Source organism: Crocodylus siamensis, chromosome 2, assembly GCF_052110815.1.
Source record: "Crocodylus siamensis isolate JL-2025a chromosome 2, ASM5211081v1, whole genome shotgun sequence".
Taxonomy (NCBI): domain Eukaryota; kingdom Metazoa; phylum Chordata; order Crocodylia; family Crocodylidae; genus Crocodylus; species Crocodylus siamensis.
In genome coordinates, this window is record NC_143396.1 from 275,572,096 (window position 1) to 275,590,795 (window position 18,700).

General features: G+C 47.3%; 2 protein-coding genes across 9 annotated transcripts in view; one reads left to right on the forward strand and one right to left on the reverse strand.

Moving 5' to 3' along the window:
• AMN (amnion associated transmembrane protein) overlaps positions 1–3,891 on the forward strand; it is a 57,998-nt gene extending 54,107 nt beyond the window's left edge. The window contains exon 12 of the mRNA XM_090034072.1: positions 907–3,891. Coding sequence (XP_089890198.1) covers positions 907–1,026 — 120 coding nt within the window. The 3' untranslated portion in view covers positions 1,027–3,891. The remainder of the gene's footprint in view (positions 1–906) is intronic.
• A 5,904-nt stretch (positions 3,892–9,795) lies between these two features.
• The window catches only part of CDC42BPB (CDC42 binding protein kinase beta), a 127,586-nt gene continuing 118,681 nt past the window's right edge, over positions 9,796–18,700 (reverse strand). For 3 of the 8 annotated variants that reach the window (XM_090034076.1, XM_090034073.1, XM_090034075.1), the window contains 8 exons: positions 15,876–15,973; positions 15,683–15,767; positions 15,445–15,565; positions 15,233–15,350; positions 14,742–14,927; positions 13,973–14,075; positions 13,792–13,862; positions 9,796–11,577 (listed from right to left, as the gene is read on the reverse strand). In XM_090034076.1, the coding sequence (XP_089890202.1) occupies positions 11,446–11,577; positions 13,792–13,862; positions 13,973–14,075; positions 14,742–14,927; positions 15,233–15,350; positions 15,445–15,565; positions 15,683–15,767; positions 15,876–15,973 (914 nt within the window). In that variant the 3' untranslated portion in view covers positions 9,796–11,445. The remainder of the gene's footprint in view (positions 11,578–13,791; positions 13,863–13,972; positions 14,076–14,741; positions 14,928–15,232; positions 15,351–15,444; positions 15,566–15,682; positions 15,768–15,875; positions 15,974–18,700) is intronic. The other 5 variants (XM_090034081.1, XM_090034080.1, XM_090034077.1 and 2 more) reach the window with 3 other exon arrangements.

Consider the following 18,700-nt stretch of genomic DNA (forward strand, 5'->3'; position numbering starts at 1 on the left):
TGCCTTCACTTCCTTCTCTCTTCCCTGGCTCAGAGCATCATCCCACCGCCAGTCCTACCCATGGCCGTAGCCTCTGAAGGCCCAGCTGGGTGACCGGACCTTTTGTCTGTGTTGGGTAGAACACCAGGTGAGGAGCCCCGGGGATGGAGGACCCGCTCAGAGTGTGGGAGTCTAGTCCCTGAAAGCTACACCAGTGGATGTCCTGTGCGCCACTAAGGGAGTCTCATCTTTCACTCAGGGAACAGAGCCCTGCACTGTTGTGGTAGTGGAAGCTCTTGAGCTCATCCTCGCTGCAGATTGCTGCACAGCTCAGTGGCTGTACTGCAGCCAGAAACTTGTCACGGTGTGGGACTCGTGTTCTCATGTTACACACAAAAAGGAGCAGGCGGCCTGTGTTTTGAGTGCATTTCATGCTACCTGGGTATATCCAGCATTTGGGGCTGAAGTGGGCTGGGAAGCCTGCTCCTGTGAGTTACCAGCTGTGGGAAGCAGGGCTGGAACTCTCCATTCAAAGCATAGCTGAGGCCTTTCATTTTCTAGATGCCAAGTAGTGAAAACAGTGCTGGGGTAGAGATGTTTTAGAGAGAAAGATGTCCCTTGCTTCCGTGTGTACAGCCACCCTGGCCCAGCCAAAAGGAGCCGAGGGGAAACTTCTTCTAAGGGTTCTTCAGCCCGTAAGTCAGCTATGGCATTTCTCGAACCCTCTGACGACATCTGCCACTGGACACTGTTCGAGGCCCGATCCTGGGCTAGGCAGGAGTCTGAATCTGGCAATTCCCGTGTACGATACCTGCCAGGCACACACCCACCGTGTCACCAGGCTCACGTTTGCTTTATGTTGCAGTGGCTTGAGCTTGCTCTTCCTCACTTTTCTCCTCTCATGCTTTCTCTCTGTTTTTGTTGTAGGAGTTATCTGAGGCATGCTCAACAGAAGAAGTGATGAAGGAAATGCCTAATAAAGACAGTGGGGTTTATTTTGTTAACCCTTTATACGATGAAACTGAAATCAGCACAGCCATGAACTAGCCTGGCCACTGTGAGCCTGGAGCCTGATTTCACCTGACCTAAATATTGCCCATTGTAAAGGGCTGGTCATGGTGGTCTGTGCCACTGTGGGTACCCACTGGTTCCAAAATGAGAATGACATTTTGCTAGTTCATCTAAACCCTTTCTGAAATGGTATAAGAGAAACAAGTCACTCCTGTATCCACATGTATGTCCATTTGGGGTCAAAGTGGTATAAAAGTATAAGCTTAAATTCACATTTTAGCTTATACCAAATATAACTTGGCCAGGCAGACACTGACAATCTTCTCTGTAGTGTCAGCCGTGTGCTTTCTTCACTTCCTATCCTATGCTGGTGTGCAGCAGCGTTACTGTGTGCTGTTAGAGTGGTTGTATGCCAGTAGATGGTGGAGTATCTGCCTCTCCAGAGTAGTTTATGCCTTTGGAATCCTTTTAACCAGAATCATAGAAAAATAGGACTGGACGGTACCTCAGGAGGTACCTTGTTCAAGGCAAGATCACAACCATCTTAGACCATGTTTATCTAACCCATGGCTGTGCCATGCAGCCACTGCTCTTTGCATTGATTTGGCTGCAGCAGCAGCAGCAACTGGGGGTCTTCAGGCTCCCTTCCCTTCTCTAGCTCCAAGTCCTGGCACTGCCTCAAGGCATGGCACAGACCACAACTGGGGCTCCTGCCCACCATGGTGCAACAGGGAAGCCCGCAGGCGAGGAGCTGAGGGTGAGCCTGGGGTGCCCACGTGGTGCATGGCCCAGGAAGCCTGAGGCCTGCGATAGCGCAACCTGCGTGGCGTGTGGCCCACGTTGGAATAGCCCCCGGCTGCGCAGACGTTGGGCAGCCCTGCTCTAACCTGCCCATAGGGTGGGATTTCACAGCCTCTCTAGGTGGCCTGTTCCCATGCTTCACCTCCCTCAGTTAGAAATTTAATATCCAACCTAAAGTTCTCTTGTTTCAATTTAAGATGGTTACTTCTTGTCCTGTCCTCTCTGGACACGGAGTGGTCAATCCCTATCCTCTTTATAAAAAGCCCTTATGTATTTGAAAACCATTAGCAAGTCTCTCCTCAGCCTCCTTGGGCATCTACAAGTGCAATTAATGTGAAGCAATTAACTCTGGAGCTTGTTGCTCCTGGTAACGCTGTTTGAATATGCGCCAAGGACTGCAGCATGTTGAGGCGGGTCGGAGCAGCCCCAGCTCGCAGGGAGTCCTAGGGAATCAATCTGCCAGCCTGGGGCTGCTCCCTGCTGGCCCAATGTGCTGCAGAGGGGCAGGCTGGCCGGGGGCACGAGGGTAGCCCAGTGCAGGGCTCACCATCATTCAGCTCCTGCACTAAAGCACCCTCATGCCCCAGCCATCCCTGTCAGCATCTGCGTGTGCCTGCTGTGGAGTTATTGTATTAGTGCTATCCTGCTGTGGAGTTAATTAATTTACTCCAGCCTAATAGGGGCACACACGTAGATGTGTGACACTTACTGTGCAGCTAATTAATCTACTGCACAGTAAGCGTCTCATATAGAAATGCCGCTCTTCTCCAGAGTAAATAACCCAATTCATCTAACCTTTCTATGTGCAGCCTGTTTGCTAGAGCTCTAATCATTTGTGTTCATCTCCTCTGAACAATTTCCAATCTGGCCACTTCTGTTTTGAAATGCTGTGCTCAAAACTGGACACAGCACTCCAGGTGAGGCCTCGTTGGTGCTGAACAGAATAGAAGAGTCATGTCCGGTGACTTGCACATGCCACTCCTGAGCCATCCCTAAGTGCTTCCAGATTTTGGTGCTGGAGTCCAGTTTAAAACAACACTCAGCCACTCAGTTGTTTTCCAGTGCCGAGCTCAGTGCAGAAAGCTCTTACATGCAATCAGCAAGTGGTTTGTGTGTGCGTCTGAAGCAGCAGCCCTGGCAGGAAGCATTTGAGTCATCTTCTGGTTCCCTGACTGTATTCATCACTTTGAATATCTGAATCTTATTTCCCACCCCACCAAGATGGTTGCACAAGACCTGAGCAAATATTCCTCTCCCTGTTTTCTATTGAAATGTTGTCACATTGTGGGTTTTTGCCTTTTCTCTTAGTCAAGCTTGACATTTGTTATGAGAACATCTTGGAGCTGGGTTTGTGTTTGTCATCATGTTGTTCCCTGAGGTGAGAGAGAGCAAATAGTTTATCAGGAAGATAGAGGAGTTGTAGGAGAACACTAGTTTGGAGCATTTGCTTCCTACATGACATTTAAGGACATGTTCAGTGCTAAAGCAGAGATAGGACTAAGAGGCACATCCTGTCCCTATCTACTTATGACATGTACCCAGGAGCAATAAGTGGAAATGCATCTAGTCATTGATTTTTTTTTAAGGCCAGAAGAGATGTTTGTGATAAGCTAGTTTGACCGCCTGCATAACAAACACAGCCCCTAGGCCTGACAGGGTGGAAGTGTATGACTTAGCTTTGCCTTTCTCTCTGTGGCCTCTCTCACATGCCTTGAGCACTCCACAAATTAGTGCAACAAGCCTCTCTTAGTGGGAATTCATTACAGAATAACTTTTAAATGAGTAGGCAGTGGATTCTGAATGCATGGAAATATATGCAAATGATTGCAAATTTGCAATCTACTGGGTTTTCAGTAGGGCTTGTTGGCAGGTACCGTAGAGAAGGAGCTATGTTACTTTTTGTTTTGTTTTGTTTCCGTCTTTGGAAGATATTATCCTTTTTTTTTCCAAGGCCTTGGAACTCATTTCTCTCTCTCTGTATGTGTGTGTATGCATGTGTATATATCTCAGCCTCTGACAAAAATGTGACAGCTAATATATGGTGTTTAAACGCATTACATGTGTCTCTGGGATAATGGCCCACAAGAGAGTCAGACAAAATTGAATTTGCCTGTCACTGTGTTTCACTCCTAGACCAAGCACTTTCCAAACGCAGCCTGGTGCCGAATGGCGCACTCACCTCCAACACTGCCATGAATAGGGCAAGGTTTGGGCCAAGGTGTGGGGGGACCAGGGCTCTGCCTACACACCCCAGCCTGGGCTGCCACCATTGGTGCTGCGTCCTACACTTCCGAATGGACCATGGCTCTATGGGAGGGGCTAGGTCCCAAATATCTCCTCTCTGCATTTTATGGCAGCTTCACGAGCCCTGAAGGAGGAGTGGCTTCTGTCTGTGAGCCAGGAAGAGAAGTTGGAGAGCATGAGTAGGAAAAAAATGGATGGGAAGGAAGGGCTAGGCAGGGTGTTTTGTTTTCTTCAAACTGAGCAACACTCCTGGAAGCCAGACACAGCAAGTACAACCAGGGGGTGGGCAGCAGATCTGGGGGGAGGACAGGAGATGACAAAGGGGGGAGGTTTGAGGCCATGGATGAATTAACCCAAGTCCCCTCCAGCTGTCTTTTTGTGATCATCAGTGTGGTGGAAGTGGCAAGGGCTCTCCCCAAGGACACAAGCCCCTGGTACTGAATGCTCCCTGCCCATGTGTGATGAGCCACTCTCTGTCTTGAAATGAGAGCAGGAGAGGCGCGGTGGGAACCCCCCTGTAGTGGCAGGCATGTGGGGACAGCGGCTAGGCCTGACTCCCTGCATGCCAGTGGTCAGGACACCTCCCCCCCCAAGCCTGGCTGGACGGCGGTACCATAGGGTTTTGTCAGCATCAATGGGAAAAAAGAAGCTACGTGAGACACATTTCCAAGCTAACTAATCTCAGCAGCAAAAGCTCAGGCGCAGAGCACGAGGGCACCAAACAGCAGGCAACTCAACACAGGGAGCGCAGGCAAAATCAAGGTGCCGTGCGTGTGCCCTCATGCACCCGCCTGGAAAGCAGGGCCAAACCCATGCGCCAAGTGCTGAGCAATGCCAGGCTTAGCTCTTGGCCCAGCCCCGCGCTGGGCAGTGGGGCCAGCAAGCACCTGGCCGGCTCCCTGTTGCTGTAGCCACTGAATTAGAGATGCCATGGTAACCGTATGCTGGAGCGCAGGATGTTAATTTACAAGAGCAGATTTTTCACAAGTGCCTGAATGAATCTGCCTGCATCCTGCATCAGGCCCAAGACTGGTCGGCGTGGACCTGGCAGCCTCTGCTGTCACACAAGTGTCCTGAGTGACCCCAGGCTGTGAGGGCCGTGGGTGCAGGGATGCTCCGGGGGGCTGCACCTGATCGCTAGATTAGGGGCTCTCAACAGGGCTGCACACAAGCCCCTTCTGAGGGTGCCACGTGCCCTGGTGCTACTGCCACAGCTGGGTGCGGTTGCTCCGGCCCCCTCCTGTGGTGGCTGGCCAGGAGGCAGCTGCCAGCCTGCAGGGCTGTCTGCAGATGTGCGTGCGTTGCTGGGGCAGGGACCAGCAGCCTCCAAATACCCCGGGGAGGGGAAGAGCAGATCAGCCCAGCTGTGGGGCGGTGTTGACTCTGGTGGGCTCTGCCTGCCCCATGTCAGTGCCAAGACCGCCCCCCTCCCCGCCTTTGTGCGGGCACTAAGCAGTGCCAAGGGGCCGGTGGAGGGCGGGAGAGGGGAAAGCTGAGCTGTCTGTGCTTTCACTGGCCCAGCTGCTGCGGGATGTCGCTGGCCCTTGCTCTGCATTGCTGCTGGGCCCAGGGCAGGATGTGCTCACGGCTGTTGTGTGGCATGAGGTCGAGAGCCGGGGTCATGCCTGTGCCTGGGCCCCAGGGACAACAACCCAATGCTGCTGTGGCTCGGTGTGCAACATGGCAGCAAGATGACATGTCTCCACTGCGATCAGCTCAGCCCCAGCACTGCCTGCCTTGTCCAGCCGAGCCCTGGCAGGGCCATGTTACTAGTGGTGACCCTTCCCCTCGCCGCCGCACTGCCCAGCAGCGCTCAAAGCACATTGGAGGCAGGCGGGGGGGGGGGTCGTGCTTGTTCTGGTTGCCCCCTTGGGCTCTCAGGACCCTGCACCGACACAGCGGGGGCGTGTTCCCAACGTACAGGCTTACAGGACATGGGGCACGAGTCCTGGCTGCCTCTTGTGATCCTGCCTGAGCCAGGCTTTATGCCAAATGTATGAGATGTGCAGGGTCGGCTGCAAGAGCAGGTTTAATGCAAGCAGAGCCTGTGGCTGAGTGCGAACAGCCCAGAGAGGGTGCGGCAGACGGGAGGTTTCGGGGCGGTGGGCTCAGGAGACCGGGACCACTGTACAGGGCCAGGCCAGTGCCACATGCTCCCACCATGGGTCACGGTGCACAAAGGGCAGCGCCAATGGGCTCATTAACCTAGCGGGAGTTTGCTGAAACAGCACAGAATGGGAGGGTGTAATTGGAATATATATATAATTTTTTTTAGCTTTGCCTTGCTAATCAGTGCATTAATTAGTCTTGGACAAGGTTCCTGGGATTGCTCAGGAAACATTTGGGTACCTAACAACTTGGTTTAGCTCTTGATGCTGGGAGGTAGGAGCTCCCACTGTGACAGACTAATGCAAAATACATTAGCATTAATTGTTGACGCTCTGGAGCCGTTGGCCCCCAGCAGCTTAAAAAAAAAAAGCACGCACCATATGAACAGGCATCAACCAGCATGCCCCCACCCCCAGTCTAGAGGGTCCGCCATTGACAGCCTGGGGGCTGGATGTGGCCCCCTGGAGCCATGGGATCTGGCTCATGGCTGTGGGGCTTCGGCTGCACTCACTTTCCTGTGCTGCTGAGCAGAAAGTGGTGGTGGCTTGGTGCTAGCACCATGTCTCTCCACTGTCGCCCAGGTGCCCTCCCCGGCTCTGACCCAAACTCCCCCCCCCCCCCCCCCCCCCATCTCTGCCTCTGGCCCTAAAGTTTGCTGGCCGCGGTGCTGGGGCACTGCTGCGAGCGGGCGCTGAGCAGCTCCTCACAGGCCTGCTGGAGGGAAGCGTGGTTTGCTGCCTGGGCCCAGATGCTCAGCAAATCCGGGCACCTAGGGACACACGGACCCGAACAACTGTTTTCTTTTTTAGCAGGAGATGGCAGCAGCCGAGACACGGCGCTTCCCTGGCAAGGAGCGGCTGCACTGCGGTGAAACAGATGCTGTGGCGGTTGAGCAGCTCGTTGCTGCAGCATGCACCTCAGCACCCGCTACAGCCCCTTTTGTCGGAGTTTCCTGCTGCAGCAGGCGAGGGCCGAGCAGGCCCAGACACAGCAGCACGCGCCGCCCAGCGTGGAGCACGCGCAGCCCTGCAAGGGGCCTGTGAGGGGACAGGGGGCACGGCTGGGCACCTGCTGTGTCAGTGCAGGGCAAGGCCTCGCATGCTGGTGGCTGCAGGAGGCGGCTGGCTCCTGACGCTGTGGTCCTCGCCTGGCCGAACGGCTGCACTGCAGCTCTCGTGTCTGTCTTGCAGCCTGACGGGGCACTTTGCACGCTGCCATGTAGGCAAGATGTGCAAGGGGGAGGGGTGTGTGCAGCGGCCGACCTGCCCTTCAGGCCTCTAGCCCTAGGGTGTTGGCATCACTGGCACTCATATATTAACATCTGCGACCTTGCTGGCATCTGCATGTCTGCTGCTGGCCGTGCGGCACTTCACTAACACCGGAGGCGCCAGCAAGGCTCAGACTGGATGCTTCTCCCTCTCCCCCATGGGGCCTGGCACAATGGGCACAGGGCCCAGAGCGTCCACGTCACAACAGCCCTGGCAGACCTAGCGCCCCATGTCCTGTAACCCGGTGAGTTGGGAAAACCAGGTCCGCACCCCTCAGCAAAAGAGTAGGTGAGGGGGTCAACCAAGGAGCCCTCCCTCCCAGGAGAGCGCCCTATGAAGCTCTAGGCTATGCTCAGGCAGGCTCTCACTCTTCTGAGAGCTTGGGGTAAAAAGGCAGATGTTGGATTTCTCCTGGGACAGATGCAATGCCTCCCTCCAGTTGGAGATGAAACTCCGACAGAAGGGGCACAAAGCCTTCCCCCAGCTCCCTACTCCATTTGTTTCTGAATATCTGGTTTGAAGCACCTAATCCCCCATGCGTTTTGGAGGAGCCTGGGCACTCAGAGCAATTCCACCAGGCAGCAGGACACCCAAGAGCTGGGTGTTAAAATACCCACCCCTCCTTGAGGCAGTCTAACCCTGGGCATCTCATCATGAACAAACCTAATTTTTATGAGCTCTCAAACTCCAGGGGCAAATATGAAGCATGTACTTCTGTGTTATAGACACTTCTCCTGCAGATGGCGTGTGCCAGTATTCTCACCCCCGCCACCACCTCCTCCCCGGGGCTATTCATAACTAAGTAGTAGTTTGCTCTTAGGATACCTGCCCTGCAGCTGGGATTGTGTTACTGGATTGTTAGTGACACAAGACATTACAGGCAACTGGAGCTGAACAGGTGACCACCCCAGCATCTTTACTGAAGTGAAGGTCTGGTCCCCATGCTGCCTGGGTAGGAAATTCTCCACATCAGAGCCCTCATTGGCACTGGCTACCTGAGGCCTTTGAAAACCTGATCTCAGTGCAAGGATCAACCGCTCAGTGGCCGACCAGCACATTTTTCTCAGGGTTTCCAGGGTTGGTAACATCCTACCTGTACCAGAGCTTCAGGGATTAAGTCCTGGTGCTGCTGCACTGACATCCCACAAAGTCTACATGAAATTATTTTGATGTTTTAAAGACAATCCCTATGGCAACAGGGAAAACAAGTTTTTAATTTATTTCAGAGGGAAGGGACACAACAGAAAGGGCTGCCTCTTCTGCATAGGATAGAAAGTGAGGGATATTTTCAATACTGAAGTAATTCACTCATTTCTGATCACTTCCCAACATGCTTAAAATTGAGCCAGGCCTTTGTGTTGGAGCAAATGCTGTGTATTTGACCCTGCTGCACCTTCACTTCCCTACTCAGCCTTTAATATACAGAGAAAAACTGGCATGACAAATCAGGGAAGTGCAACTCCCCCCAACCAGATACAACCCTGCCTGAATGCTTCTTGCATGTCAGGTTTGTTACATTCCCATGCGCTGTCAGGCCCTTCTCAGGTGGATCACGCGTGTGCATTCTCTGTCTGTACCAGAAGGCCAGTCTCAAGGCACTGCCCTGCTGCAGGAGACCCAGTAATCCTTCTGCCTGATTAAGGAACAGCAGTGTTCAAAAGCAGAGGTCCAGCCAGGCCTACTCAGCTGGAAGGATGCTGGTGGAAAGCAAGGGGAAGTCAACACAATTTGAAGACTCCTCTGAAGTGCAGAGGAAGCGCATGGCAATGTACTCCAGAATGGATATGGGAAAATGAGGTTTCAGCTCAAATGCCAGCTGTATGGTGCTCAATGGCACAGCAGCATGTGCGGCATTTTAAGACTAAACATTGTTCAAATCCCCTCTGTGTCCAGGCACAAGAGGACTGATTAAAACCATGGTGCTTCAGCCCGGGCATTTCAATTCCCATGCTTGATATTGCCATAAGTGTGTTTCAGTTTCCTCTGGAACAAGTGCTTTAAGCAAGCTGGTTCTTTCAGGTTCTTTACGGCTTTACTGCATACATAACATCCATTAAAGAAAGTATTTGAACAGATCCCTTGTCCCTTCACTGGCACTTCAGCCGCCAAAAAACAGTTGTTCTAAACCGCTGCAAATAACCTACCATGAGTCAGAGTCTAAATTAAATGACAATCCTTGAAGACTAAATTGCAAAGGTTTCTCTTTGCTATTGAATGAGCCTGTCTGCACAAAAGCACACCCTGATCTCATATTGCTCATGAATGGAGTGTAAAAAAAAAATGTATAATTTGGTTGGTGATGAACACTTTGACTAAACACAGTGAGTTTATTATGAAATGAACCTGGTAAAAGCATTTGCATATGTCAAGACAGACCAGTATGAACTTTAAAACCTCCCTCTTCCGCTTTATTGACAAGTAAATTGTTCAAAAATGTTCTCACAATTCAATAATTACAAAGACTTAGACTTACATTAAAAAAGTAAAAACCAGAAAACCCCCAAAGCAGTAGTGTCCAGCTCTAAGTGAGCACCCTTTATCGATAATCTGAGAGAAAGCAAGTACTGTCAAACACTTAATGAAACAGGATTAAATGTTGACTAGAACACTCAGTTTAAACTTAGTAAGTGCACGTCCTATACAGTGTTTCAGAAAAGAACATTAGCCATCGGTATATCATTTGCCCATTTAAACCAAATTTTAAATAAGTGACATCCAACTGTCATAGAATTGGCACAGAAGGCACACTAGTGTGACAATGACAAACTGGATATGCCAGCCACTGAATTAATTACAAGCTTTTCATGAAATGTGGTCACAAATCCTTGATTACTAAATGTATAATACATGGAAGCATGAGAGTAAATATACACGCAAAACATCACCACTGCACGTGGGCCATAGCAAAATATACAGGAGTGTGTTGTGCATTTTTCTACATGATCAATATGTGATTAATAATCATGGGGTCTTCATGCAGGTGAGGATACAATTAATGAAAAAAAGCAGCACTCTCGTTTACACGTCCTTCACGTTCCACTTTGGTTACCAATACAAGACTGGTGTTTTAGCATGATACAGTCCCTTAATTCAAGCAGACTTCAAGGGTAGTGTTCCCACAAGAACGCTTGCTAGCTAAAAGAAAGAAAAAAAAGTAGTGTATCTTGACACTGAAAAACCAAGAGAAAACTTCTCAGAAGAGGAGAGCAGGAACTAGGAGTAAAATCTGTTTTCACAGCAGTAATCATTGATGTTTTAAAAGCCCTGACTAATGATCGTGACTGGGGCAGGGGCTAAAAAGCAGGGTAAGGGCAAAATGTTATTGGTTACAGTCCTATGTACAAGACTTAAAAGTGGGTAGAAAGATAGAAAGACAGTTGTGTAGCTGAATATGTAATGGCTAAATGAATTAAAAGGCCACAATACTATAACCAACTTTCCTTTGACTTCCTGATGGTTTTACTGATGTTGGAAACAACCTACAGCTTCCTACCATTCTCCTAAAGGCTTAGGGAACAAACAGTTATGGGAAAAGGGGAGAAGTATATTTATCTGAGGATGCAACTAAACCTGCTTGTATTTCCTATTCAGAGATCCAAATTTTGTCTAAAAGGATTTCCTGCTAATGAGACATTACATCATTCTATAGAAAAATAATATTCCTGATACTGCTTAATAATAACACTATCAGCATCTCTTCTCTATTTCTTTTTCAGCATAAGAATAAGACTATTTACTGGTGGCTGTCAAACTTCTATGCAAAGTAACTGTATCATAGCTGTGCAGAAAGGAATCAGCCATGACTGAACAGTGAACAATTCTGCATAAAAAGCCTGATCTCTATTGTAGTAAAGGGTTTTTCTTCATTTCAATATTTTGTATCTACAATCTGGACATATAATAATTATTTCTTGTGCAACACTAGAGATTCAGCATCAGCCTTGGCACTAGCATCTGAGACAGCTTGGCCGTGCTCTGGAATACTCCGTGGAGTAGCAGATGATCAAAGTCAGAACTGGTGGGAGTTGTAGTGTTACGCGTCACAGGTTGACTGATCCAATCCATCTAGTGTCAGCTGATTCCTATGCGGAGAATTGGGACTTGGGGGACCGCTTGGGTTTGAGCTGTTAGACGGAGTAGAGTGTTTGGTGGAGTCTGAATCAGGCTGTTAAAGAGAAACATTAAAAAGGATTACATTTCTTATTTAAAATATGTTGCAACTAAGAAGCTCTCAAGGCACTACACAAATTATCCTGTGTAACACATTTATGAGGCAGGCAAGCGTGGGACTTGTTTTACTGATTCCAGTGAGACACAGAGAAATGTAGGGGCTGGCACAAAGTGAACTGAGGTTAATGCAAGTATTTCCATTAGTGTCAGTGGGCTCTGGATCAGTCATTTACATGACTTACTGATACCAGACAAGTCAGGGAAAGAACACAGGAGTCACTCCTTCCTTTCCTAAGTCCCCCCCCGTAAACTACTCTTCCTTAGCCCCTAAGAAGCTATTCCTATATGACAGCAAAAGGCATTTGTAGTTGCTGTAATGAAGGATTTTTCAGGATGCTCTCTTTTAGCGACTGAAACAGATAAAAATAGAGTTTGTTTGCACATATGGTATATAAATAATTCCACCCAAATGCTTCTGTTTGTTGGTAAGTAGAGAAGGGAAGAAGTTAAATAGTTTGCAAATTGTTTACCAAGTGGCTCTGGCAGCATTTTGACTGCATGACTATGAAGTATTTTGACTGCATGACAAAAATCATAGATGCCAAACAGACTGGATGCCGAGGAAGGTCCAGAAGTAACAGGTATTTACTGGAGAATCCTTCCAGCGAGTAACTCAATGTGGTCATTTTCCAGATGTCCTGCTGACAGTTGGAACTCTGCCTCCAAATCTTGGTCCTACCTCAGCAGCCAGTTGGCTACTTTCCCACTCTTTTGGTGCAAGTTGTAAGGCCTGACACTGCACAGATTCATGGCTAATGAAAAGCTTCACGGAGAAACCACTGTCACTACTGGCAGTTATTTTGGGGAAGGGGAATTTATATTTAGCAGAAAGATTGAAAGGTGACATCCTTGAATGATGTTGTTCCTGAGATTGTCTTGGCTCAGATAAACAAGGCCATCTATAATAAGATTATTCTGACAAGATAAACAATTGAATTCATGCTGTGACACATGGCAACGAGCCATGGGGGAAAAAATGCTATAAAGTTGCAAAGCAGCATTAGAGTTTAATTCTACACATATAATGAAGTATTACTTTTTAAATGAAACCCTATGTGACAGCCAGAACAAACCTGATTACACAAATATTTAAGTCCTACCAGAATATGCATCTACAATTAGCAGGAAATAATTAGAATACAGACAGTACAACAATGAAAACAAGATCTGCAGGTGGCAGCAGCCTAAAAACATCAAGATCTTTTTGTGCCTACATGCAGAATCCCAATTTTAAAATGCTTGCTCTGTGTGGCTTATTCAAAGCAACTACAAGCCAGCACAGAACTGTGGGCCACGACCATCAGAAGTGCTGGGGGTTGATGTGTACAACTGAAGAGAACCAGATATTTGTTGGTAGGTAAGTAGAGAAGCAGTCACCTATGCAATTGCCCTCTGAAAATCAGATCTTTAAAAGTTAGGCACTCAAAAATCACTAATTGCTTGTGAAGATCTTGGTCTATGGGTTTATCTCCTAGTTATGTTTCTAACATTTCCATCATAGGAAAGACTAAGCCAGGTTCAATACAGGTGAAACAGCTCACTTACACTACACTGATGAAAAACCCTGGAGTTTCTCCTGTTTATACTGCTACTGCTACAGCTATCAGGAAGGCAGAAGGCAAGGCAGGCTTCAGAGGTATGACATTTTGTAAGCGATAACTCACTTTGGTAGCAACAGGCAACAGTGTCCTGGCAACAACCAACTTTATCAGAGGCTAACAAAAGCTCATGCCTCTGAATCAGTTAGTCTCTAATGCCTTTGACGTTACATTTTTTGTACTAGATATGCTGTTTCAGTGTGACAACACAAGTGTCCACACATTCACAGTCTCCCAGAATCCCAGAGCAGTCCACTCTGCTTCCCAAGGGTGGAGGGAGGCAGGGCAAGCAGCTGGCTCCCTGTTAGTCCATCCAGCCAGCCAGCTGTCAGAGCCCTGCAGGGGCTCTACTGCCACAGCTGTCAGTCTTGCAAGTGCTCTAGCAGGGTTCGCTGCCCGAACCCTGGGAAGAGCTGGGGTGCTGGCGGAGGCAGAATGGGAGTCTTTCCCACCAGATCAGCCCTTGTGACATGGGTGGTGCAAGAGGAACCCATCTCTACCTTGCTAGGGAAAGAAAAACTATAAAATGTCAACATCAATCTTCATTTTACCTCTTTGTCAAACTCCTGGTCAGGATCGGACATACTGCGCAAAGGCATGGCTCCTCCCACATCGCTGCCACCTGCCAAACAAAGGCATTTTACACCTCTTGTTGAAACAATGGAAGCGATAACCGGGGGTGGGGGGTGTGTGTGTGCGTGCGTGCGTGCACGCGCTTGTTTTCAGTCTTACCTGACGAGGGCCATGAAATGTAGGTTTTGCTTTTCTGCTGCTGCCGTGAGAGGTTAGCTGAAGGGGGACATGCTTTCTCATCTTGCGCAGGAGGTAAGACGCTCTGCAACAGAAACCAAGCAGACCATTAGCTGGCAATAATATATTCCCAATTAAGGCTTTTTTCCCCCTCCTCAATAAAAGAAGTTCTAACCTCATTTCACAACTCCATTTCTGGAGCAATTACACAGCATTGTTTCAGAAACAAAAAACAACCCACTGCACTTGCTTCACTGCATCCATACACGCACCCTTCAAACACCCTCAAAGAAAGCACTGAACCCAAAAGTGGCCATTAGAAATTCCTCCCAGCTGCTGGAGACAGGAATCATTGGAACCTGAGAGCCAGCAAACTCTTTATATAGGGGTAGAGACACCACCACAAGTTCTGTTTTCCTGTCTCCTCCTGCTGGGAGGAAGGATGCATTATCCTTATCTGAGCTAGCTAAGAAGGATGAGAGAAATGCTGGCAGTTTTGAAATGGAAGGTAGGAGAGATACAACCATACGTTCACAGCTTACTCTGACTTAACTTTGTTTTAATTTAGCAGCTGACAAAGGGTTATAGTTGTTAATCCAAAGTACAAACAAGAAAAGCAGTAAACAATGACTTACATGCATGCTAGTATTTAGCTTCCAATTGGGTTAGTTTCCCCCAGTAATTTTGCTCTAGTATTGGCAAAGTGCCACTGCACACCATTCCAGTTCCTAAGGTTTAGAGCTACTCCTACCCTTGCTAAGGAAGCAGAGGAGGGAGAGGAAGAGGAAGAAAGCAGAGGGGAGCCTTGCAGTGAGGCCTGGTCATTCTGGAGAAAGATTTCAGCAGAGATAGGGCTCATGTGATAGACGTGCTCAAAGCTTGTTGGAGGTGATATCAGAGCAGAGTGTCGAGAGGATGAGGGGGAAGGAAATTCATTCTGTTATTTTAACAAGACAAACAAGAAAAAGGAAGGAGGAGAGACTGATTATTTATAAAATACTATCAAACTCCTGGCAGTGCTATTTGTTTCTTCCAGCTTTCCATTTGTAAGCCGGCTACGTATATTTCCTTGTATAGGATTTAGAAGCATTAGGCATCGTAATAGCATTCAGTGTTTGAAGTCATGACAGGAAAGTGAATGATTTTGTCTACTTATGCTTACAACCCTATACATTCCTTTCTGTGCAGCTTTTCCATGCAAAGCTGAACATGAGTATCCCCTCGCCATTATACTGATTTTACCAGTGGGAGATCCATGAGAACTTGCATTCCATCTCCTGGTCCCATATGAGCCACATGGTTGAAATTGGTCGGGTTGGAAATCATTTTTGACCTTAACTCAGGATCTCTAAGCATTTCTCTGGGAGGGGAAAAAAAAATATAGAATTTTTTAAAATATCTGTGATCTTTCCATTTCAAGGGGTACAAATTATGCAGAGAATGTAAATTCTTACCGCCTTTGTTGCAGTCTCTCTTCTTCAGGAACCTTAAAGACAAATCTCCTTTTACTTCTGGTTCGAAGCATTTGCTTTTTGCTGTTATCAGAAGTTTCTGGCACACTGAGGACTGCTCCTGCTGCACCACAAACACACAATGCAGTCACACATGTGCATTAGACACTCACATAAAATCTACCTCCTAACATGCATTGTTTTAAAAAAATGTGATTCCTTGAATCTACATTTTACTAACCTGAGAACTTATTCTTGAAATATATTAGTCGTGGCGGCTCACAGTTCAGGAGATTCAGTGTACCCTCCACATTTAGTGGTCTGATCTGTTTTGGAAACGAAGGGGAGGGAAGAATCAACCCATGTCTGGCATACACTGGGGAGCCCACATGCCAATTCAGAAAGTTGCACAACAGAAGAAGTGAATGACTTACTCTTCTAAGGCCAATAGTCTGAACCCACTCCATAGTGTTAACATCGAAGACATCAACGCCGTATTCACTATACACTGTTATGTATGAAGAATTGCAACCTGGAACAGATTAAAAACAACAAAAACAATGGAGAGCTCAGCAACTGTGGAGTTGGAATAAGCTTGGACAATGCTTCTGTAACAGTACAGGTTTATTCAGTTGTGTGGTATGTGAGAAGTGAGAGGAGTGAAAAATTAAAGACAATAGATCTTCATTTTTTCAGTGACCCATCTTTAAGGTAGAGACTCTAATAGGCCCTCTTGGGCTACATTAGCAAAATGTTTGCTGTGGACAACCACTGCTACCTTGGAATATTTCTTTATTGTGATATTTTGGATAAATTCATTGCTATTGACTTCATAATTATGATTTTAATCATCTTAAGATGGTGTCTAGAGCCTAGACAATAAGTGTTAAGAATATCAACTTGCTATTCCATAGGAAAAACAGCCTCTTTCAGGTTACTATTTATGAAGATGCAGTTTGCTGCATTTTGAATATGATGCAAGTTTATAAACACACAGCTGGCACAGGTGGCAGGGTCACCATCTGTGAGGCGAGTCATTCAAGGTTTTGCCACCGATCTTAATTTTCATTTCCTCTCTTCTGATCTGAATAATTTACCAACATGCACATATATACCCAAAAGGTACCATCAGGTTAATGGAACACACCACTTGGGACTTTTCAAACTTGCTCTCTCTCTCTCTTTCTGAACCAAAGTCAGATCAATTAGCAAATAACTTTAGGTTAGCTCAGAGGAAAATGCAAAGAATTAGGACATCTTGGCACCAAGCAGCTTGCATCAAAAAAGGCCCATGTTTTTTGGAAAGAACAGCTACTATTGTTCTTGTGAGATTTTTGGGTTGGGGGGGGGGAGAACTGCTTTAATAAATAAGGAAGGGGAAAATGAAACAGGAAAGCCTGATATATAATTGAATCTATGCAAGAGAACAATGCAAATAGAGGGAAGCCTAGAACAGATGGCTATCATGAACCAAACCCTATCTTCTAGAAATGACTTAATGCCTGGACAGGTTTACACATATGCATTGGTGTAACTGGTATAACACTATGGTAGAGGGTCAAGGTGGAGGGGGAGAGAAGTGATAGACAGATAATGCAAACTCCTAAATGAGGGTAACTTCATCCAACTGGTACAGAATTACCCCTGATAGAATTAAGGCAAAATGCTATTGTCACACAGTATAGCAGCTCAGGGGTCTGTTCACATCTCTCCTGGGGCAGCCATTAGGTCTCAGCCCCCTAGTAACAGAGCACCCCAGAGACAGTGTATTGTGAGGTCTAATTCAGGTCAGCTGTAGATGTCTGTGCTCTACCTGGTCAGGACCATATTCAGATGGACTCCTTCCCTTAATGTTAGAGTAGCAGCTCTCAACTTTTTTTTTTTTTTTTTTTTTTGGAAGTCAGGGCACCTTGCACCACTTTTCTGAATTTGGCAGCACTTCTGGTTGGGAACCACTGTTGTGCTTCCTCCTTGGTGGCTCTCAACTGGGGAACTGCCCCTCACTCCTGCCTGTAGGGTTTTCTGATAAATCTAAAGCAAACAGGAACAGAGACATAACTGATGGAGTTTTGATCTCTAGGCAAACTCCTCTGTGCCCAGGAGGTGGAAGAAAGGCAGGGGTCCAACCCTGTATGCTTCTCTGGGAAACAAAAGTGGGCAAAGCACACCTCTGTTTCTGGGAGAAGCATGTGGGGGTGGACTGGGAAAGGCTGCAGAAAGAGCACAGGCTCCAGCTGCTTCCTGATCTACCTTCACAGGAGGCATGCAGGGCATTTTAACCTGGCCATGGCAGCACCCACGTCCCAGCACCCCTGTAAGGCACGCTGCGCACTGCAGAACTACCGTCTGAAAGGGAGAATGTGTCCGATCAGTAAGGTCTAGAAATTAAACAAATTCCACCACGCGATATAATCTAACAGCCAACCTCTTAGTAACTGCAAAAGGAAAAACAACCAAATGCCTCTTCCAGTTTTGTGTCCTGATAAAGGGATAACTAAGGAGGAAAGGACAAAAAGCCACCCACAGCACTAACACACAGAGCAGGAAGAGTAGGCTAGTGAAAAGGCAAGTAACACATTGGCAGTAAGGTAAGTGATCTTCCCTACTTTATCTCTGGGTCAATGCCAAACTGCAAACTGAACATGCAAAAGATCTGAAAAAAGCTCATGATAATAGAAAGTAGTAACACAGCACTCTACTACACTCATTTACTGAAATACAATACAACAAAAACTGCTGGAAAAAACAAATATTAGTTTTGGCTAACCTGGTTTGAAAGTGAATTTGCTGACTACATCCCTTCCTGGTGTCCCTGGTTCAAACTCTGATGTACAGAACTGAGTCAGTAAAGCAAGCAAGCAATTTCTGTTGAGGACTCCTAAACTAAAATAAACCATTAAGGGCTGGCAGTTTGGGCAGCTAGTTTACTCCATGGTTGAATTTAGTATTTATACACTTGCTTTCTCTCTGTCCCTAGTCCTTCAGAATGAATTCTCATTGACATTTAAGCTCCATATTGTTTATAATAAAACATAAAAACTATAATAGTAAAAATAAACAATAATGAAAAAAATGTCTAAGCTGCCAGCAGGCTGCTGACTCATTTGTGCCCTGTCCTAAAGAGCTGACAAATCTCAGAGCTAGAACAGGTTGAAAAACATAACACATTTGGGGAAAAACTGTCAAGTGAAAGGAGGGGAAAGGGTACAGCCAGCTCCAGCTCTAACAAAAGCATCATTTTTCTTGACTCCTGTCCTCT